Here is a 24,660-nt window from a genome sequence, read left to right on the forward strand (position 1 = left end):
ACTCGTCTTCTGTTTTAGCTTCGCGGGCCATCAGTGCGAGGTGGCTCTGATGTTTCTGCTCTTCTTCCTCCGATTCGTCCGAGGAGTCGTCCCACGTTGCTTTGAGGACCTTCTTTTTGGTTGGCTTCGGTTTGTCGAACTTCAGTTTTGGGCATTCGTTCTTGTAGTGTCCCTTTTTATTGCAGCCGAAGCAAGTCACGTTCTTTTGTTCTGAGGGAGAACTGATCTTTTGAAGGTCCTTTTTGCTGAAGCTCCTTTTTCTCCTGGTGAATATTTTTCTTACCAAGTTCACCAGGTGTTCTTCGTCTTCGGAGTCTTGGTCGGAATCTTCTTCATATTCAGGCTTGCTCTTCTTTTCTTTGGAGGAACCTGCAAATAAAGCTATACCTTTCTCGGCTCCAGCATTAGTTTGTTCATGTAATTCTAATTCACAGAAAAGCTCGTCTAATTTTAACTTAGAAAGATTTTTAGAAATTTTGTAGGCATCTACGATTGATGCCCACAAACTATTACGTGGAAAAACATTTAATGCGTACCTTATTAAGTCTCTATTTTCCATCTGGTGGCCTATCGCATGAAGCCCGTTGAGGATGTCCTTGATCCTCGCGTGGAGCTGATTCGCCGTTTCACCTTCCTGCATTTTTATATTAAGAATTTTATTTAAAAGCAGGTCTCGTTTTGTTACCTTGGCGTCGCTCGTTCCCTCGTGCAGCTCGATCAATTTGTCCCACAGCTCTTTAGCGTTTTTGTGTGGACCGACTCTGTTCAGTTCTTCTCTTGTTAATCCGCACTGTAGAGTGTTGATCGCTTTATTTTCTGTTGACGCCTTTTTCTTCAAATCTGCTGTCCAGTCTTCAGGATCCAGTATATTCCCGGAGTTGTCCGCTGGAATTTTATAGGGTCTCGTAACGCTCATCCACTGGTCGAAGTCTGTTTTGAGGTAAACCTCCATGCGCTTCTTCCAGTACGGAAAGTCGTCCCCGTTGAAGAGTGGAGGTCGTACTGTGCTGAATCCTTCTGTCTGAGACATTTTAGTCCTGCGCACAGAAGAAAGAAAAGAAAAACAAAAATCCCAAGACTTGGTCTTGGATTAGTAGTGCGGAAGAAGAAAAATAATAGAAGTATCTAAATTGGTGTTGCACCAATTTAGATTTAATTGCAACGAGAAAAAAAATTCAAAACAGGTAAAAATACTAGTTTGAAATTAAACGTAAAACTGAAAACCGAAAAAAAAAGATTAATTTTTCACCCCCTGTCTGATTGGTGGTTGCACCAAATCAGAGCGGCACCTGCTCTGATACCACTTGTAGGACCGTGATCGTTCGATAGAGGGAGGGTGAATATCGATTCGAAAACTTGAGTGTAAAAGTACGCAGCGGAAAAGTAAATGAACACAATTGATTTTACTTCGTTCGGAGCCTGTGACGACTCCTACTCGAAGGCCCGTGGTCCTTGACCACTTTCGTTGGGCAATCACTAGCAATTCGAATGTGATTACAAAAAGAGTGCAAGAAATGCTAATGAAACAAAACACAAGGCTATACCGACAGAAAAGAAAGCTTAAAGAGCAAGGGCGCGTTGTCGGAGCTTTGTTAGCGTCGCTGGAGCACAGAGCAGCAAAGCAATCTGGGAATTCTGAGATCATATTGAAGCTCCACCCCTGGGGCTTCTTTTATATGCTGCTCCGGGCGCCTGGATCCCTTCCGGGCGCCCTGGTGCGACGTGGCAAGTCAAGTCAGGATGCTCCACGTGGTGAGGCAACGCAGAGGATAAAAGTTACCTCCGGGCGCCCGGATCCCTTCCGGGCGCCCGGACCACCTTTTTCCAGAGATTCCTTCTCCTGCAAAACAAGGTTAGTCCGAGGCAAAATATATCCTGCAACACAGATTGTTAGCACAATTTATAAAGTATGAATTAACAGAAAAAGTATGACTTAGATTCCGTCTTTCCGAGACCGGAATCTAGTCACGATCTCGACTTAGATATCCGAAATGGATCTAAGCCGGATCGACGCCTAATGTTCCCTTCATGGGAACGCGTCCTCGCAGTCACTCCCCTCCAGTGACTTACCTTACTTACCTGCCAGACGTCCGGTCAGCCCGTCGACCCGTCTGGACTTCGTGCCAGCTATCCGGTCAGCCCGTTGACCTAGCTAGGCTTCGTGCCTAAGCGTCCGGTCAGCCCATCGACCCGCTTGGACTTCGTGCCAGGTATCCGGTCAGCCCGTCGACCTAGCTGAGCTTCGTGCCAGACATCCGGTCAGCCCGTTGACCTGTCTGGACTTATCCTGCACACTCGATCAGAGTGTTAGATCAACAATAAACCTAACTTAACCTATTTGTCATTCATCAAAACCTGGGTTAAATCATTAGTGCTAACCGCACCAACAATTATATCTTATCTTCTCGAGATCAGAATCTAGTCAAGGTCTCAACATATGTTTCCTAAATGGACCTAAATTAGACCGACGCCTACAGTTCTCTCAATCGAGAATGCATCCTCACTGGATCTCTCCTCTAGTTGTTTGCCTTCATTTACCTGTTGGTTGCTACTCGGAAAGCCTAGAGGTTCCACTGTATAAAAATTTTGTACAAAGGTCTGAACCTTTTCCTAGCTACCATGTGTTCTTTTAAATTAAATTTTGGATCGCCTGCGGAACTTAACACGTTTGATCCAAAACTTAATCTATTTGTTCTTTTAGGTATTGACTTGGATCTCCTGCGAAACTTAACACGTTCGACCCAAATCACCTTAAGTTATTAATTCCATTAAATATTAATTTCCATAATTGGTTCCCAGTACTGACGTGGCGAGGCACATGGCCTTCTTGGATATGGGAGCAACCACCACCGACTAGACAAAACCTTTTATAGAAATCTAATATTTAATTTCCTAAAATAACTTTAGGTTAACCGAAAAGAACAATCAAATCACAAGGAAAAATAAAACAAAAGAACACAATTTCGAAAAACATATTCGAAATACTAGAATCGTAAGCCTCTTGTATTTGGTATTATTTCCATAAATAACTAGCATGATACGGAAAGAAAAATTACTAGTTATACCTTCTAGAAAGACCTCTTGATCTTCTACCGTATTCCTCTTCTAACATCGGACGTTGTGTGGGCAACGATCTTCCGAGATGAGAAACCACCAAGCACCTTCTTCTCCTCCTAGCTAGGTTCGGCCAACACAAAGAAGCTTCACCAAGGACGAAGAAAAAAACACCAACCAAGCTCCAAGGGATACAAGCTTTCTCTCCTTCTTCTTCTTCTCCAAGTAGTATCCGGCCACCACAAGAGCTCCAAGCCAATAGAGAAGGTTCGGCCACCACCAAGAGGAAGAGAGGAAGAGAGGTTGTCCGGCCACAACACCAAGGAAAAGAGAAAGAAAAATAGAATAGAGTCGTTAGCCTTGAAGCCTCCTCTACCCCCTCTTTTATAATCCTTGGTCTTGGCAAATAAGGAAAATTTAATAAAAACTTCCTTAATTCTTTTGCCATTGAAAAGGAAAATTTATTTAATTAAAACAATTTTCTCTTTTCAAATTTTAATGGCCGGCCACAACAAATAAATTCTCCAAGCAAATAAAATTTTAAACACCAATTAAAACTTCCTTATTTGCTTCCGGAAATTTATAAAAATTTCTCCAACAATTTTATCCCTTCATGATTGGTTTATAAAAAGGAAATTTAATAAATTAAAATCTTTCTTTTAAACATGTGGATAAAAAGAAAGTTATCTTTAAAAATTAAAATCTCTTTTAATCTACAAATAAGGAAAGATATCAAATCTTTTCTTAATCTTTTGTAGAAACTTATAAAAGAGAATATTTAATTTTAAACTCTCTTTTAAATCATGAACATAGTTAAAAAGGAAAGTTTTCTTAAAATCTAAAATCCTCCTTTAATCAACAAATAAGGAAAGATTTCAAATTTTAAACTCTCTTTTAAACATGTAGATGATTTACAAATAAGAAAAGTTTTTACCAAAAAATTAAAATCATCCTTTTAAACTACAAATAAGGAAAGAGATTAATCTCTTCTCTTAATCTTTTGTAGAAAGCTATAAAAGGAAATTTTTAATTTTTAAACTCTCTTTTAAAATCATGATATCCACATAAGAAATAATTTTAATAAAAATCCTTTTTAATATTCTAGTGGCCGGCCACCTAAGCTTGGGACCTATGCTTTGGCCGGCCACCTACATATCTCATCCACTTGGACTTGGTCGACCCTAGCTTGGGTTCCAAGCTAGCTTGGCCGGCCCCATTGAATGGGTAAGAAGGTGGGTATGCGGTGGGTATAAATCTCAATATACTAGAGGCTACGATAGAGACCGAGAGGAGGAATTGGTTTTGGTCTCCCGATGAAATTAAGCATCCCGTGTTCGCCCCGAACACACAACTTAATTTCATCAATAATAATTCATTCCACTAAAGAACTATTATTGAACTACCGCACCAATCCCAAATTACATTTTGGGCTCCTTCTTATTATGAGTGTGTTAGTCTCCCTGTGTTTAAGATAACAAATGTCCACTAATTAAGTAAGTTACTGACAACTCACTTAATTAATATCTAGCTCCAAGAGTAGTACCACTCAACTTCATCGTCATGTCGGACTAAGTCCACCTGCAGGGTTTAACATGACAATCCTTATGAGCTCCTCTTGGGGACATTATCAACCTAGTATCTCTAGGACACAGTTTCCTTCTATAATCAACAACACACACTATAAGTGATATCATTTCCCAACTTATCGGGCTTATTGATTCATCGAACTAAATCTCACCCATTGATAAATTAAAGAAATAAATATCAAATATATGTGCTTGTTATTATATTAGGATTAAGAGCACACACTTCCATAATAACTGAGGTCTTTGTTTCTTTATAAAGTCAGTATAAAAGAAACGACCTCTAATGGTCCTACTCAATACACTCTAAGTGTACTAGTGTAATTATATAATTAAGATAAACTAATACCTAATTACACTACGACTTTCCAATGGTTTGTTCCTTTCCATTATGGTCGTGAGCTACTGTTTATAAGGTACTGATAACATGATCCTCTGTGTGTGACACCACACACCATGTTATCTACAATATAAATTAATTGAACAACTACATTTATCATAAATGTAGACATTTGACCAATGTGATTCTTGTTTATACCAAAAGCTAGGCTTTTAGTATACACTCTAACAATCTCCCACTTATACTAAAAGACTAAGCTGTCATATCTGCTGCCATACATCTGATTCCCAACCCTTCAACATGTCCATCAAAAGCTCTCGCCTTAAGGACCTTAGTGAAAAGATCTATAGGTCATCATCTGATGCATTCTAGGCGGCAACAACTTCTCCTCGTTTATACGATTTCTCGTATCGGGTGGTACTTGCGCTCTATTGTGTTTACTTTCCTTATAGACTTATGGTTTCTTCGAGTTTGCTACTGGACCAACATTATTACAATAAATTTGTAATAATCTTTGGACAAACCAGAAATCATATCTAAGTCTATCTTGAGGTTATTGAGTCATTCAGCTTTTATGACTACCTCAAAGGCTTGCCATATACTAAGCTTCTATGGTGGAGTCCAGAAAAACACATATGCTTATCACTCTTCCATAGTTATGACTTTACCTCCTAAAACACAAAACCTCGAGGTTGACTTATTATTGTCCCTATCCGATTGGAAGTCAAAATCCATGCAACCCACAAGGACCAAATTAACTGCCTTGTAAGCTAGCATATAATCTCTAGTACCTCTAAGGTACTTCAATATATGCTTTACTGCAATCCACTGTCCTTGTCCAGGGTTACTTTGATATCTGCTAACTATGCCCTTGGCAAAACAGATTTCTTATCTCGTACATAGCATACATTAGGCTTCCGACAGCCGAAGCATAATGAACTGCCTTTATTTCCTTTATCTCCTTTGATGTCTACAGAGACATATCTTTAGATAAAGTTACTCCATCCTGAAAAGGTAAGAAACCTTTCTTGGAGTTTTGCATGCTTAAAACGAGCAAGGATTTTTCTGATATATGAAGCTTGGGATGAGTAAAATATTCTTTTCTTGCGATCACTTATTACTTTGATCTTAAGAATATATACATTCTCTCAAGTCCTTTATATCGAATTGTTTGAACAACCATACCCTTACTTCTGACAACATTTTGATATTGTTTCCAACTACCAAAAATGTTATCTACGTATAGTACAAAAAATACCACCACGCTTTCATCACACCTTTTGTATACACAAGACTTATCCGGTTACTAAATCCATAGATCTGGATTACTTTGATAAACCGGATGTTCCAAGACCTTGAAGCTTTACCTCAGTCCATAGACTGATTGAGCTTGCACACAAGATGCTCTTAGCCCTTTGCAATGAACCCTTCTGGTTGCTTTATATGGATGCTTTCTTCAAGACTTCCATTAAGGAATGCTGTCTTGACATCTACTTGCCAAATAGATAAAAGAATCCGGATAGACTTAAGCATGGCTACCAGTGAAAAAGTTTCCTTTTTCATCAAGCCTTGCTTTGAAAGTTACTACCTTCCTGTCTATCCCTCTTTTCCTATTATAGACCTTTTTACATCCAATGGCTTTTACACCATTTGGTGATTCTACAAGCTTCCAGATTTTATTAGAATACATATATTCTAATTCTGTTATTCATTACTCTTTGCCAAGATGCTGCATCTTTATCTTGGAGTACTTCATCATATGACCGGAGATCAGGTTCATGTCCTCCAGGGATCGAATCCAAAAACTCTCCCAAAACATGAACCTATTTAGGTTGCCTAACAACCCTCCCACTACGACAAGGCACTTTCTGCAATTGTGTATCATTTGTGATACGTGTTGCAGTTTTCTTGTGGTATCTCATCTTGTACAGTTGGTACTAGGTTAGACATGTCCTTTATTATTTCCTTAAGAACAAATTTACTTATGAGCACGTGGTTCATTATATAGTCCTTTTCTAAAAATCAGTCATTGATGCTAACAATGACCTTCTGATTTTTAAGACTATAAACCTACTTTTGTTTATCTAGGATAACTTACAAACAAGTGAACTTCTATCCAACTTATCATTATCTCTCTTTAACATATGTGCTAGATTACCCGAATCCAAATATGCTTCAAAATAGGCTTACGCCTATTCAGCAATTCTATATGAGTAGAGAGTTATGACTTGGAAGGCACTATGTTCACTTTCATTTTCAGAGTTTATCCTTAAAACAAATTTGGTAATTTTCTGAATAACTCATCATCTATCTAATTATTCCATAAGAGTTCTTTACCTTCTTTCTACTACACCATTCTGTTGGGGTGTACCAGATGCAGTTAGTTGGGATTGAAATCCAACTTCTGATAAGTGACTCCTAAAATCTCTTAAGAGGTACTTGCCACTACGATCTTCCATAGTGACTTTTTACTTTATTCCTCCGCATCAACCTTGTACTCTTTGAACTAATCAAAGTACTTAGTCTTGCGGTACATTAAGTAAATTTATTTGTATCTTGAATAGTTGTCTATAAATTAGACAAAATATTCAATACTACCTCTTGTCTGGATAGTCATAGGATCACACAAATCAGAATGAACCGATTTCAACATATCTTTGACTCCATACCCCTTGGACTTAAAAGCTTCTTGGTTATTTTTCTTCCAAGTAAGACTCGCAGGTTGGAAAGATTTCCACTACCAATGAACCCAAAAGTTCATCAGCTACCAATGAATCCTACTCAAGTATAACCTAGCTTTAGATGTCAAAGATATAATTGGTTCATTTCCGAAGGTTGCTTTCTCTTAAAATTAGAAGATGTGTTACTAATTTCCATTTGTTGCATCGTGGGAGTTATTGAATTATAAATTGTCAACCATCATACCAGAATAGATAACTTTCCTATTTTTCTTGATAACAACTTTGTTATCAAAATGACACAATATCTATAATAGTTTGAACCGAAATCAGTTCTTTCTAAACTTGGTACGTAAAGACAATTACTTAAAATCCATATTTTATTCTTATCAAAGGATAAACATCTCCCACTGCAACAGCTACCACTTTTACAGTAGTGCCCATGTGGACGGTGATTTACCTTTCATTTAGTTGTCGGGTTTCCTGGAACCCTGCAATGAATTGCATACATGATTAATGGCATCTTGTATCTACACTCCAGGTTCTGGTAGATAACACCACTAGACATGTTTCAACTAATGAATTAAATACACCTAAATTGTTCTTAGTTCTAAGAAGACAGTCTATCTTAATGTCCAAGTCCTATTTCCAATCATTACAATTGGGACTACTAAGTCTTTTTCTATAGTATGACTACTAGGGATTGACAAATATCCTAAGAATCACAAAAATATTTGGTCAAGATCAACTCCTTAAAATCTCCATGAATTTTGTGTATACAAAATCGAAGAGAAGATTTTATTCATTAATTTTATTATCTCGTCAACTTTACTTTATGATGAATAAAATTAATAGTTGATCTGTCTTTGATCAAATATTTGGTCAAAACTCTTTTGAATTTAAAATAACATTGATTCCTCAAATAATATTATTTAAATTTACCAACACCTCAAACACCGTGAATTTTGCATGCCACGTTAGTGTGGACGTATACAAATTCATCATTTGTAAGAGGAGGGTTTTACCCATTGACTATCTTGTCAATATAACCTTTGACAAATAAAATTACCTTAAACACCATGAATCTTGTATGCCACGTTAGTGTGGACGTATACAAATTCAAACATTTGTAAGAGGGATTTATTAATTTTATTATATTGCCAATCTAGTTTTATGACAAATCAATAGTTGGTTTCCCTTTGGTCACACAAGTGATAGTAGTGACTCCGTTGGGGAGGATACTATTAAATGTGTCTAAGTGTATACCATTACTTGACACTAAGTCCATTAATAAGATTATGCCCCTTCCGTTGGGGAAGATCACACGCTCTTAATTAACTTCCTATAGTCATCCAAAAATGGAAGTCTGTTCTAGTGATCCACAAACAAGCTCATCCGTTATGGAGGAAGGCACTCAGAGCCAACGCGCAAGCTTGTTTGCATCACTTACAAACCAGTAATGGAGACCATGAGATTTACTTAAAAATCCCTCTCCCACTTAGTTATTTATAAATGAGGAATTTTAACTATGCTAGCCTACTAAATATGTAAACCAACATGCACATATAAAAGCAATAAATTGAAAATCTAATTTTCAACTATTATGGCTTTTATCTCTAGTTGTCCTCCGTGTGTTGTCATCCCAAGCTGCTGCCATATTTGGCCACCGCCACCGGGTCAGTCACATCCATCTTGCTCCTAGTTCCACTGCGCCTCTAGTCCTTAGAAGGTTCCACGCTTTGCAAGATTCGATCCATGACATAAATAGAATTTTACATTTTGATCCTATATTCCATAAAAGGAATGTACATGTATCTAGATCAAAATAAAATCCTAATAAAACTAAATACATTCTGTATTTTATAATACAATCATGGACACACATATAAATGCCCTTGACATGTCCAAGGGTCCAATCACACACATAATAACTAAAAGCCATAATAGTTGGATCCTGCATCCACAAAGTTAGCACATCCTACTATTAACCTGCCTAAATTATGTATGACATGTGCATAATTAAACTAATACCAAATACACAGAGGCAAAACCCTAGCTCTGATACCAATTGTTGGTTGCTACTCGGAAAGCCTAGAGGTTCCACTGTATAAAAATTTTGTACAAAGGTCTGAACCTTTTCCTAGCTACCATGTGTTCTTTTAAATTAAATTTTGGATCGCCTGCGGAACTTAACACGTTTGATCCAAAACTTAATCTATTTGTTCTTTTAGGTATTGACTTGGATCTCCTGCGAAACTTAACACGTTCGACCCAAATCACCTTAAGTTATTAATTCCATTAAATATTAATTTCCATAATTGGTTCCCAGTACTGACGTGGCGAGGCACATGACCTTCTTGGATATGGGAGCAACCACCACCGACTAGACAAAACCTTTTATAGAAATCTAATATTTAATTTTCTAAAATAACTTTAGGTTAACCGAAAAGAACAATCAAATCACAAGGAAAAATAAAACAAAAGAACACAACTTCGAAAAACATATTCGAAATACTAGAATCGTAAGCCTCTTGTATTTGGTATTATTTCCATAAATAACTAGCATGATACGGAAAGAAAAATTACTAGTTATACCTTCTAGAAAGACCTCTTGATCTTCTACCGTATTCCTCTTCTAACCTCGGACGTTGTGTGGGCAACGATCTTCCGAGATGAGAAACCACCAAGCACCTTCTTCTCCTCCTAGCTAGGTTCGGCCAACACAAAGAAGCTTCACCAAGGACGAAGAACAAAACACCAACCAAGCTCCAAGGGATACAAGCTTTCTCTCCTTCTTCTTCTTCTTCTCCAAGTAGTATCCGGCCACCACAAGAGCTCCAAGCCAATAGAGAAGGTTCGGCCACCACCAAGAGGAAGAGAGGAAGAGAGGTTGGCCGGCCACAACACCAAGGAAAAGAGAAAGAAAAATAGAATAGAGTCGTTAGCCTTGAAGCCTCCTCTACCCCCTCTTTTATAATCCTTGGTCTTGGCAAATAAGGAAAATTTAATAAAAACTTCCTTAATTCTTTTGCCATTGAAAAGGAAAATTTATTTAATTAAAACAATTTTCTCTTTTCAAATTTTAATGGCCGGCCACAACAAATAAATTCTCCAAGCAAATAAAATTTTAAACACCAATTAAAACTTCCTTATTTGCTTCCGGAAATTTATAAAAATTTCTCCAACAATTTTATCCCTTCATGATTGGTTTATAAAAAGGAAATTTAATAAATTAAAATCTTTCTTTTAAACATGTGGATAAAAAGAAAGTTATCTCTAAAAATTAAAATCTCTTTTAATCTACAAATAAGGAAAGATATCAAATCTTTTCTTAATCTTTTGTAGAAACTTATAAAAGAGAATATTTAATTTTAAACTTTCTTTTAAATCATGAACATGGTTAAAAAGGAAAGTTTTCTTAAAATCTAAAATCCTCCTTTAATCAACAAATAAGGAAAGATTTCAAATTTTAAACTCTCTTTTAAACATGTAGATGATTTACAAATAAGAAAAGTTTTTACCAAAAAATTAAAATCATCCTTTTAAACTACAAATAAGGAAAGAGATTAATCTCTTCTCTTAATCTTTTGTAGAAAGCTATAAAAGGAAATTTTTAATTTTTAAACTCTCTTTTAAAATCATGATATCCACATAAGAAATAATTTTAATAAAAATCCTTTTTAATATTCTAGTGGCCGGCCACCTAAGCTTGGGACCTATGCTTTGGCCGGCCACCTACATGGCTCATCCACTTGGACTTGGCCGACCCTAGCTTGGGTTCCAAGCTAGCTTGGCCGGCCCCATTGAATGGGTAAGAAGGTGGGTATGCGGTGGGTATAAATCTCAATATACTAGAGGCTACGATAGAGACCGAGAGGAGGAATTGATTTTGGTCTCCCGATGAAATTAAGCATCCCGTGTTCGCCCCGAACACGCAACTTAATTTCATCAATAATAATTCATTCCACTAAAGAACTATTATTGAACTACCGCACCAATCCCAAATTACATTTTGGGCTCCTTCTTATTATGAGTGTGTTAGTCTCCCTGTGTTTAAGATAACAAATGTCCACTAATTAAGTAAGTTACTGACAACTCACTTAATTAATATCTAACTCCAAGAGTAGTACCACTCAACTTCATCGTCATGTCGGACTAAGTCCACCTGCAGGGTTTAACATGACAATCCTTATGAGCTCCTCTTGGGAACATTCTCAACCTAGATCACTAGGACACAGTTTCCTTCTATAATCAACAACACACACTATAAGTGATATCATTTCCCAACTTATCGGGCTTATTGATTCATCGAACTAAATCTCACCCATTGATAAATTAAAGAAATAAATATCAAATATATGTGCTTGTTATTATATTAGGATTAAGAGCACACACTTCCATAATAACTGAGGTCTTTGTTTCTTTATAAAGTCAGTATAAAAGAAACGACCTCTAATGGTCCTACTCAATACACTCTAAGTGTACTAGTGTAATTATATAATTAAGATAAACTAATACCTAATTACACTACGACTTTCCAATGGTTTGTTCCTTTCCATTATGGTCGTGAGCTACTGTTTATAATTTATAAGATACTGATAACATGATCCTCTGTGTGTGACACCACACACCATGTTATCTACAATATAAATTAATTGAACAACTACATTTATCATAAATGTAGACATTTGACCAATGTGATTCTTGTTTATACCAAAAGCTAGGCTTTTAGTATACACTCTAACATTACCACTTGTAGTCGCTGGACTTGCCTTTGATCCATTAGGTCTTCCTGCCAATTGTCAAGTCCGCAGACCCAACTGGACTTCGCCCAGTTGTCAGATCCCGCGGACTCAACCGGACTTCCCACCAGATATCGAGTCCCATGGACCTATCTAGACTTTCCACTAGCTATCTGGTCCAGCGAACCTAGCTGGATTTCAACTTGGTATCAAGTCCTTTAGACTCGTCAACTCTTGCACACATAGTAAAGTAATTAGATCACAAAACATTCTAACTTTAATACACTCATTATTTATCAAAATCTAAGTTAAATCATTAATACAAATTATACCAATAATATGTGCCAATTGATCCCTATCTCATCATAGCGAAACATTAATATTATAATAATTATGAATTGTATTTATTATAATACAGTATTATTAGTATTATCAAAATTAAAGGAAACTACATTATAATATTCTTCAGAGATAAGTAGTTATATTATAGCATTAAATTATAATTGCTAAAAACATAGTTTTTTTTGTATGTATCAAAATTAAAATGTTCATGCTATAACAATTATGAATTACTATAACAAAATTAAAAATAATAATTGTGTTGGAAAGTAAAATCTACTCACTGATTGGAATGTCCTTTTAAAATAAATAAAAAAATAAGAATATTTTTGACGATTCGAATGAAAAAAAAAAAGATTTTGATTTTTGGATGGCCTTGGATTGTGTATTTCTTAAAAATATGAGTGATTGGATTTGGAATATAGCAGGAGCCGTTAATAGAAAACAAAAATAGTCGGAGCACTAGGAAGAAAAATATAAATTATGGTTTCATGAATTACTAATAATTCTTAGTTTAATTGAATAATATATAAACATTTAGTTTTGAAGTTGGTTAATAAGTCGAGGGGAAATTTGAAATAGCATTTGGGAGGAAGTAAGTTTGGAAAGAAATGATAAAAAAATAGGGATGATAATGGAACTCCTTAAAACTTGACTCTATAATAAATATATTCCGACAGGTCGGATTTAGACCCGTCTAAAGAAATTTTAAAGCGGATCTGAGGTGGGTCCTGAATTTAATCGGACCTACCTCCTATCCACCTCGTATAATATTTTTTAAATTAATTATTAATTAAATAAAAATTGATAATTAATTTTTAATTGAATTAAAATTAATTGAATATAATTGATAGATTTTAATTTATGATAATATTTTTTACAAAATATTTATTGAAAATAATTTAATGTTTAATTAATTTTTAAAATTTTTTATTTTATATTTTAAAATAAAATAAAATATGGCGGATCTAATCCGGATCCATCTTACTGAGTTCACAGGGCAAGTTCAAAGGAAGGTGGAGCGGATCTCGGGTTTAGCTAAATCCGTATCAAACCGGACCTGTTGTTATTCCTAATAAAAAAGAGTAAGTTTTAATCTTCTTTACGCATAAAATAAAATAATTTTTTATACCCCGATTTGAGTTGTAAGCAAAGGTAAGGGAAAATAAAAAATTTTATTTTCTAATAATTTTAAAAATCATTATTTAAGATATTCTTTACATTACGACGAAAAATATTCATACCAACTCATTTGTATCATCCGATACTCATACTCTACCAATATCGATGTCAATTTTGATATCGACACTAACTTTGATGCTGATGACACATGACATCCTTTCCAAACAAAATGAACCTTTCACATCCTTTTACGTAGAAGGTAAAACGATGACGGCGTTCTTGAACATCTACATTTTGATTCTTAATTATGAGTAAGATATTTTTTAATGGGGTGATAAATTTAAAATGTTAACTATTGGCTGATGAGACGATTGAACTTTCAAATTTATTCTGACGACCATTGAAAAACTTTCATGGTCGGATCAATTGGCTCATATAATTAAAATCTGAATTATATAAAAAAATATTTAAAAAGCTTAAATTATATTATAAAAAATTGTTAATGAATATTGTTAATCAAATTTAACTGTTTTTAGATTGGACTCAAATATATAAAACTAAGCTACTAGTTCTAAAAAGAGTAAAATAGAGAAAAATTTTCAATCATAATTTAAATTTTATATGTAATCTCCACTCATAAAAATTTTTATTTTCACTTCCTGAATGTAAAGTTTTATTTACTTCAACTTCTTCATGTAAATATTGTTACCTAATTGCCTCTCAAATTTTTTTAGATACAAAAGGTCCAAAAATGAGTATAATTATTTTTAAAGTAAACACTTTACACTATAATCGAGTATATTTAATATTAAATTGAGTATGATTTTTTTTCTTGTTTTAATATAATTTTTCCTAAATTCAATACTATTTAAATAAAATCTAGTATATTTTCTATCCAATTAATTATCATTTAAAGAAAATCTAGTATATTTTCTATCAAATTGAGTATCATTTAAAAAAAAATTAGTTTCTATTAAAATTGTTCTTCATATTTTTTTAGGTATAAATAGTCTAAAAATGAGTATAATTCCTATTAAATTCAGTACTTTAAACTAGAATCGAGTATATTTTCTATTAAATTGAGTACGACTTTTTTCCTATTTAATATAATTCCTTCTAAATTCAACATCATTTAAAGAAAATCTAGTATATTTTTCATCTAATTGATTAATATTTAAAGAAAATCTAGTATATTTTCCATCCAATTGAGGTGGAAAAAAATCGTGCTCAATTTAATAGAAAATATACTAAATTCTAGTTTAATGTACTAAATTTAAAAAGAATTATACTCATTTTTATAATTTTTATACTTAAAATATCATGAACAATTATATAAGTATATTTGACTAGGGAGTGAAAATAAAAATTTATTCCAATAAAAACTACATACAAAATTATATTTGTCAATGAGAATTGTATGCAAATTTTTTCGTCTAATAAATTGTTAATATTTTTTCCCTTTTCATACCATGATCACTTATTCACGTGGGCAAGTTTCAGATTGCTTTAATATTACTACATGTGATAAGATGTGCCAAATTGACAATTACAAACTATGACCTTTTTCTTTTAATAATAATAATAATAATAATAATAATAATAATAAAAAAGAACATCTTAGTTTTAAAGCATAAGAACTAATTTGGAAGTGCTCTTGAATATGATTGAGTTGGTTATTATGTGAGGTAGATATTATTATAATAGGTAAAGAATCAAGTTTTAATAAAGTCGAATTATAATTTTTTTTATTTATCTTCTTATATATGATCATGAGGTTTGTGGGGCCGTTGGATGACTAATTTCACATTTAATGTAAAGAATTAATGTAAAATTTATTTTAAAATTTAAATATCAATCAAATGCATTCATTCATTTCATACTATTACTAAACCATTTATAAATTTCTACTTTATTTCTTTTCAGGAAAATAGATTATGATTCGAATCTAGTGGCTAGTAATAATATATTTGTGATTGTGAATATCAAATCAAACTAAAGAAGGCTCACCAAACACACACACAAATGATTTATCATATTAATTTTGGGAAAAAAATTAAAAGATAAAATCAAAAGAAAACGTATTTCACTAATACATAAACTTAATTTCTGTATAATATTATCATTATTTTAAAAAGTCTCAATTAGTCTATAGTTCAAAAATTAAAAGTCACTAATAAGGTCGGCTCAAGGCATAGGCCATTAAGTCAGTACCTAGAGCCGGTTCAAGCCATAGACCATTAAACTTTTATATATATATATATATATATATATATATAAAATTTAAAAATACATAAGTTTGAATATTAAACATTTAAAATTATGATTAAAATAAATTTTAGTTCAGATTTATTTTTATTAGTAATTTTAATTTTTTACTAGTTAAATTATATTTGGTTAATAATTTTAAATTTTTTAGATTTAATCAATAAATTTTATTTTTATAGATTAAATTAAATTTGATTGTTTTTATTTTTTACTCATGCTAGATTTGATTGATAATTTTAATTTTTTCACTATTGAAGTTAGGTAATTAATAATTGTATTTTATTTTTTCATATTTGATTCATTAATTTTTTAATTTACTACTGTTAAAAGTTTTTGAAATGATCTTTCCACCCATCTTCCTTCTTTAATAACAAGTTATTTGCTTTAGTTGTATTTTTTTCATATTTGATTCATTAATTTTTTAATTTACTACTGTTAAAATTTTTTGAAATGACCTTTCTACCCATCTTCCTTCTTTAATAACAAGTTATTTGAACTCCTTTACTTGTATTTTTTGTTTTCAAATTTTATTTAATTTTAATTTACTTTTCTTTTTTAATCAATTTTTTTTATTTTTTTTATTTTATATAATTTTTAACATAGGTCACTCGTTATATGACACATATTTATTTGTGATACGAATTAATAGATACACCTTCAAATACGTCGAGGTAAAAATTAAAGGTAATATTGATTAAAATTTTTATTTTTATATATTTCGTGTTTTTTTAATGTATTATTACATGTCCCTAGAAGGAGTAGATCTTCTAGTCCACAAAAAAAGTAGATTAGGAGATAGATCACCCTTAATTACAGTCAGATATTGACCGTGATTTGATTGTAATTAATTGCGATACCTTTTTAGATTCACCGTCCTATCGAGGTTATAGTTTGGGTCGGAGTAGGCGGTCGGAGGCTGCCCGAAAGTCGCCCCCGCTCGGCGCCCAGTAGCCTAGACACTTGCCCACCTCTGATAGCTTTTAGGCGGCCTTCAGCTGTCTGCTCCGACCCAAACTATAACATGGAGGGGACGGTGAACCTAGGAAGGTATTGCAATTAATTACGGTCGGATCGTGGTCACGATCCAGCCACAATTAAGAGTGGTCCATCCCTTGATCCACTTTTTTGTGGACAAGGAGATCTGGTTCCGTCCCCGGGGTTACGATGCTACGGTAGGACATCGAGATTATTACCCAGGCACCTACAGTTCAATTCCCAACTACATATATGGCGTATTTGTAAAAAAATTTCCTCCGAATGAGGGGCGCAACTGGGCTTCTAGGCTGGTTGCCACGTGTGCTTTTTGATTTACCGTGGTAGCCGGTGAAAAACTTCCGTGGAACTAGGCCGATTACTAAGAATAATTAATGAGATTAATTGAGATTATCATATCTCTCCTTAAAAAAAAATATTTATTTATAAGCTATAAATATATTTACTATTAAGTATTAGTATTTTTATTAGTTTCAAAATATATATATACATCTCATCCCTTTAAATTACTTCTTTCCAATCCTTAAAAAAATTGATAAAACAAAACCAATAGAAAAAAATAAAGAAAACTTAAAGAAAAAACTAAAAAAAAATGAACAAAAGTCATATTGCAAGGGTATAAATGGAAGATTGAAGATGGGGTCGGGAGGGGGGCATGTCACAGGAGGTGCGAAAAGCACCTCTCATAATTTTGATTGATAATTTATTAAAGTTTAAATTGATAAAAAAGATAACTTGATTCATGAAGCTTCTGTCAATCTAGGATCTTAGAGAAGATTAGTTTAAATTGATAAAAAAGATAATTTGGTTCATGAAATTTCTGTCAATGTAGGATTTTAGAGAAGGTTTATTATACGTAGTGACTATATCTACTATTCGAACTTATTATCTATAGCTCACACAATAATAATTTTATCTTTGCACAAAGACTTTTGTTCATCTAAGTTAAAATTAATTATAATTTTTTTAAAATAGAAATAAAAATGTATATTAAGAGTATTGTAATAATTTATTACTAGTTGTCAAATTATTTAATATAAATAATTTTTTATTTTCTAAATTTTACTAATAAAAAAAAAGGTTTTGTTGGATCGAGAATTCGTAGGGGGGGGGGGGTGAATATCGATTAAAAATTTTATCGAGTAAGCACGCAGCGGAAAAAAAAAAAGCAAAAAGAGATAGCAACGCTACCACAAGTAATCTTTTACTTGGTTCGGAGCTTTCAGCGACTCCTACTCTAAGGCCCGCACTCGTTGAGTGCTTTCGTTGGACAATCCACTAACAATTCGGAATATTGATTATAAAAGAAGTACATGAATTACTTAGAAAAGAGAAACCCGACAATAAGAAAAAGGGCAGACAAATTAGCACTTGTCAGGGAGCCTTCGCAGCGTCGCATGAGTACAGGAGAGCAGATCGTAAGTTCTTGTTTTTCTGCTTTAGCCTTCACCCTCTTTATATAGGAGGTTCAAGGCGCCTGGATCCCTTCGGGGCACCCTGAATGTGACGTAGCCGAGTCAACCAAGGTGCTCCACGTGACGAAGCTCGTTAGGGATAATTTTTGCATTCCGAGCGCCCGAACCTCCACTTTACTAGCTACCTGCATAAATGTATTAGTCTGAGGTAAAATGCAAACTACCCTGCAAAATAAAGTATTAGCACAACATAGTCATAAAATGAATACTGTAGTAATTAGATTCCGTCTCACCGAGGCCGGAATCTAGTCAAGATCTCAACTTAGAGTTCCGAAATGGTTATAAGTTGGATTGACGCCTAAGTTCCCTTCCCAGGAACGCGTCTTCACAGTCACTCTCCTTCAGTGACTTACTTTCACTTACTTGCCAGACGTCCGGTCAGCCTGTCGACCCGTTGATCCGTCGACCCGTCTGAACTTTATGTCAGCTACCTGGTCAGCCCGTCGACCTAGCTGAACTTCCCTGCAACACTAAGTTAGCACAAAAACCAATGTTAACAGAAATTCAAGTATAACCTAGGGTTACCTCCCTAGGGTTGCCTAGCTTCACTCACTAGGACTTCCATTGTCTGGCTTCACTCACCAGGACTTCCTCCACCTAGTTTCACTCACCAGGACTTCCTCCACCTAGTTTCACTCACTAGGAACCGACTTCACTCACCGGGACTTTCACCACCTAGTTTCACTCACTAGGGTCCGACTTCACTCACCGGGACTTCCACCACCTAGCTTCACTCACTAGGACCCGACTTCACTCACCGAGACTTCCACTTTACCTAATATTTGGTTAGGATTTATCTTTTCTAGTTATCTAGTCCTGACTAGACTTCTCTCTCCCAAACATCAAGTCATGTTTGAGTCAACCCTGGATCATATTGTTAAACATCAAAACTTTAAATATCGATTACACCAATAGATTTAACTTAAAATAAAGTTTTTACCACGTGATCTAATTAGTCATTGCTTATAATTGTATAAATAACTGATAATATATAAAACTGTCTTGTAAATTTTATTAATAAAATTGAATGTTTCTAACCATATTTTTAATATTTATTGTTTTAAAAAAAATATTACGACCTTAATATTTTTTTCCTGCCTGCCTTGGCCAATAATAATAATAAAAAAATACCATTTCGATCCGATTCTCAGTTGATTCAATTGGAAAACCGGTTCAACAGCCGGTTTATTTCTTTCAATATCCCTATATCCACGTCGGCGATAGATATGCCATATTCACCATTGATCCGACAACGTGTACGGGTAGGATCAACCTGTGACGTGTCCGATTCGTTTTAGAACTCTCTCTCTCTGTACTTCGGCAATGGCGGAAGACGGAAGAACCGCTGCCTCCGAATCCGATCCCCATCTGGGAATGCGAACCGCGGATAGTATTGACTCTGTGAGGCCCCAGGTGCGTGCAATCTCTAGTTTCCTTGCCATTTTGCGTAGTCGATTTGCTGGATCGGAACGGTGTACTGGAGATAGGGTTTCCATCCTATCGATTTGAGAATCAAGCTCGAGTTTTTGTTATCGTGCTGTTGTATTTCGTGATTGGATGCGTGTGTTTCATCTCTTCAAAGTTGGATGGGCGGTTTTGGTCGATTGGTAGCGGAATCTGGAAGCCTTTGTATCAAATTACATATGGTGGATTGGCGAAAAGTAAACCCGTCTGTAAATGGACATTGGAAATACCGGAAGTTTCAGTGCGGAAAGCACTTCCCGAGTGTTGTCAATGATGTTCTAATTTTGTGTTTTTCTTGTGAATATTTGAGCATAAAGAAGCTTTCATTGCAACGCAAAACTGAAAAAGAAGCCCTTTTTTTCTACTGTAGAATTTAGTTGTTTATCTTTTGTTAATCACTAATATCATATACTTTGGCTGCATAGACACCAGATATTTCTGGCTTCAAGATGCCTTCTACCCTCGTGTCGCCTGGAATGGTTCCTATATTGAATCCAGAGTACAATGAACTTGGTGTAGGAATTTATGCTATTCAGTGTCTTCCATCTATGAGTCCAATGCCTGGCTTTTCTCCTGCAACTCTAATCCCATTGAAGTATAACATACCTACGTAAGCCTCCTTTCCATGTTTTGCTAAGCAATTTGTAAGTCGCTTAATGCAACTTATGCTAGTTCCTTAACCTTCTCGCTACTCATTTTGTTGGAAATAAAAACCAAGAAATAGGCCTAACATGATTCCTCTGATTCCTATCAATTTGAATTTAAAGTGTATATGGAGTATTATTGGATATTGTTAGAGTAAGCTGGATCTTTGTTATCTAACTTCGTTTGCAGTAAATAACTGTATTTGAATGAATAGTAGCTAACATGGGAGTTCTTATTTTTTTTTTCCTTTTAAATTGTTTCTGGTAGTGATTGTGTTTGTCCGTCTTAAAATAAATACGACCCTAATATTAGAGATGAAATCCAATACGCGTGCATTTTTCTATATTTTACACTGACTATTGTTTTCTTTTATGCATATATTTTTTAACTTAATGTTCCTTTAGTATAAAACCAGGCCGACCATCAAACTATGTAGTGTAAAAGCCAGCTAAGGCATAGTCTATACCCGGTTACAACAGTTAATAAAGCACAAGAATCACATATGCATGAACTCTAGTAAAAGCAGCAGTGCCAATATTAATTATAAATCATAATTATCAGGAATGTCTCCGAGTGAAAAATATAACAGAAATCAACCATATATAAAGTTTATATAAGATCCAACGTACCTTTTAACATTAATAAAATGAATACATCTGAAGATTATGGAAAAATTTAGCGCAGGGTAGTTTCAGAGTGACACAAAATCTGCATCCACTCATGTCTCACAGTTGAACACCTCTATACTTGTCTCTGTTAGTCTGGAGGCTAAGAAAAAAGGATTATTATAAATGCCAACTAATATGATGTGAATGCAAATGATGCCTATATATCAACTATGACAAAAAGTGCTACCACGACTCAACATTATGCATCTCATCAGCAACACAGGGCTACTACAACACTAATGATACACATCTCATGTATCAATATAGTGCCACAATACTAATTCCATGCATCTATTCATCAACATAATTCTACCACAACAATAACACTATATATCCTTCTCAACAATAAAGTGCTGCAACAGCACTAACACTATCTATTCAACTCCTTAGCATAATGCATTATAATACTATAGCTAACACTGATTAAAAAGTGAAACAACAACTCAATTGACTTATGCAACACATGATAAATCGGTAGGTCATGGTGCCTAAGGGACTGGATTCCCAGGCACTTTTCAACCATGGACTGGTATCTTGTGCTTGCTGCAGCATGAGTATATATATTGACACATCAGTAGTCCAAATGTTTTTTTTAACAATTCACACACAATCACTGAATGGATGCGGCTCCAGCTTAGGTGCTCATTACTTGTTAGTGTAAAACACTAGTTCAATATATCATAAGCGCATAAAATAGAGACCATGGTGTAGCCACTCTAGCAACATTGCCAATATGACATGGTATGATAGTCTAATAACTAACTTGACATGTAATATCTTTTAATGTTAGTTTGAATCATCTAATATTGTACTTCATAACATACATGCATCATTTGCATTATTATCACTATTTGTGATAATAATCATAGCTACCATAGATGAACAACCTGTATAAGCAACATGTAACTCAACCTGATATTTTCATAATTCCATGAATATAATATAATGTAAGGTTTTCATAATTTATAATACCAAATATGTAACTGAGCACAACAATGAAAGAACAAATCAAACTGCAGAAATAACAAGGTTCTCTATCAGTTTTGATTTCCTTGCTACCAACCCAATGAACTCTTCCGTATTAGACCCTAGCATAAATCATTGAGACTAGTTCAACTTCAACTCAGGTTGAACTCTCAAATCAAGCACTGGATTGGGTTTACAACTTACCCATGATCTCTATCCTCAGACTCAACTCAAATCATCCTTCCTCGCCCTTGAGTTCTTAAGCATCCTCTCAAAGCATCCTTGCACGATTACCCTGCATACTCAATGTAACAATATAAAATATCTACCTAATTTAAATCCTATTGCCAACACATAAAAACACCGTCGTCTAACCAACCTTAAGGGAGAAATTGTTTCCCAACAATATTGTGTTGGATAAAACTCAGTGGAGGTATAAGATTTTATGATTATCCCAAATAGTTAGGTACAAACATGATTTAATGATGATGACGACCATTGACCACTCTAAGGTCACAAGTTTTGAGTTATATGTTGAAGGGATATGTGAACCAAGTTCCAGCTGACAAGTCTAACTAATAGCTACTTGAAATAAAATGAACTTCACATGTAAAACATTTTCTGTTATTTTTTCTACCCTCCTTTTTCTGTCAATGTTAAATGGTACTATTATCCAAGCCAGGCAACTTTTTTTTCCCCTCAACTTGCTGTTAACGTTAGATAGGTAAGTTGCATGAGTTAGTCATGCGTTCTATATTATTGTGGAACCCAACCTAATTAATTTCTATAACATAGCTATAAGATTGAGAAATTGACCAGAATTGTGCCTTTCCCCGACAGATGGGCTATGTTATGTTAGGGCTAAGTTGTACATTATCTATGTTTGTAAGTCAATGTGTCCAGCAGAACATTTGAGATCTCCAATTGGATTTTCTACCTTTTGGCTTTTGCATTTATTTCTTGAATCTTATTTGCACTTTCAGGAGGCCAAGTTTTGGAGGAATTAGTAATGAGCATGGGCAGGAAGTGAGGCAACAACGTGGACCTCAAAGACAACCTGTAGTAAGGCGATTGCAATTTGCATTTCAACTTGACTTGGGTCTAATCATCAAGTTGGCAGCGATGGTTTTTCTTTTTAGCCAAGATGGGTCACCACAGAAGCTTTTGCTTCTTATTTTCTTTGCGACATTTGTGTACCTGTGAGCACAATTCTTTCACTTCAATACCTGTGATTTCTTGTTTCCTAATTTTATAGTCCTAGTATTCCACTAGCTATCTAGATTCTGAAATTCATACACATGCAGAACTTTTATGGTTACCTTCAATTGGTTTTGCCAATTCCTTATTTGTTTATGCCATGCTGATTTTCTAGGTATCAAACTGGAGCACTTGCTCCTTTCATACGATGGCTTCAGCAAGCAGCGGCTCCCCCTCGACCACATGCTCCTCCACCGCAGCAGAATGTTCCTCCTCTTGATCATGATGGTCAGCATAATTCTCAACCACCAGGTATCCTCGCCCTTTAAAGATATGTTGGATGATGTTCTTTTGCTGTATTTTTTCTTCATTTCAGAAGCTATAACATAATCTCAAGGAATCTGAGATTACAAGTTCACTAATCCGAGTTCAGTTCAATTTTGAGCATTACATATCTTACTAGTAGGATGTATTCTTCCTGTTTTCTTGCCTAAGCTGTTGACCGATCCCTGGGTATCAAATCTTATTGTCGTAATAGATCCAAACACTTGCCCTGAATTGTCTTCTGTATCATAGTTGATGGATGAGAGATTGAGTTGGCTGGCCTCTTTGTATGTTTTCTCCTGAAAGAGGTTATGATTAACTTCGATATATGGAATTATGAATCACTAATTTCATGAAGAAACAGAGTCGAACTTAACTGATGTGCTTCCGCTAATAAAATGGCTTCCTATTAGGTGCAGGCGAACACAACAACATCGACCAGCCGAATCAGGACCAACCTCCCCAAAACCTGGAAGAAGTTGATGGGAACCAGAATCATCCACAGCCAGAACGAGCTGGAAACAATTTTTGGCGAGTGGTGAAAGAGATCCAGATGTTTGTCGTCGGGTTCTTGGCTTCTCTCCTTCCAGGTTACCATCCCAACAATGATTAAGTTTCCTCCATTATCATCCCACTCCAAACAAAATGGTTTAAAATGTGGTTAGATTCTTGATCAGCTTATTGTAACTTGAGGTTCTTGTTTCTTATATTAAAATGGATTCCTGTCATGTAATATAGTATGGTAAAAGGAGACAATTTGTGGTGCGTTTCGATCGAGTCTATTCTTATGATGCTCCAAGAGGTC

The 24,660-nt window shown here is 34.7% G+C and overlaps 1 protein-coding gene across 2 annotated transcripts; it reads left to right on the plus strand.

Moving 5' to 3' along the window:
• Nucleotides 1–19,854: 19,854 nt before the first annotated feature.
• LOC122047236 lies at nucleotides 19,855–24,632 on the plus strand. Of its 2 annotated transcripts, none has more exons than XM_042608386.1 (5): nucleotides 19,855–20,004; nucleotides 20,481–20,665; nucleotides 23,318–23,533; nucleotides 23,707–23,843; nucleotides 24,269–24,632. In XM_042608386.1, the coding sequence occupies exons 1-5, from the start codon at nucleotides 19,915–19,917 to the stop codon at nucleotides 24,466–24,468; spliced, it is 828 nt and encodes a 275-aa protein (XP_042464320.1). In that variant the 5' UTR covers nucleotides 19,855–19,914; the 3' UTR covers nucleotides 24,469–24,632. The 2 variants fall into 2 exon arrangements, with proteins under 2 accessions (XP_042464320.1, XP_042464321.1); XM_042608387.1 differs by having other exon boundaries at nucleotides 24,275–24,632.
• Nucleotides 24,633–24,660: the final 28 nt, after the last annotated feature.

This window comes from Zingiber officinale, chromosome 2B, assembly GCF_018446385.1.
Source record: "Zingiber officinale cultivar Zhangliang chromosome 2B, Zo_v1.1, whole genome shotgun sequence".
Taxonomy (NCBI): Eukaryota; Viridiplantae; Streptophyta; class Magnoliopsida; order Zingiberales; family Zingiberaceae; genus Zingiber; species Zingiber officinale.

Bases quoted from the DNA above. Each gene is read 5' to 3' on its own strand.
- LOC122047236 (XM_042608386.1), top strand. From the start codon at position 19,915: ATGGCGGAAGACGGAAGAACCGCTGCCTCCGAATCCGATCCCCATCTG. The intron at 20,005-20,480 runs GTGCGTGCAATC...TTGGCTGCATAG, and splicing joins TTGACTCTGTGAGGCCCCAG to ACACCAGATATTTCTGGCTT. The intron at 20,666-23,317 runs GTAAGCCTCCTT...TTGCACTTTCAG, and splicing joins TTGAAGTATAACATACCTAC to GAGGCCAAGTTTTGGAGGAA.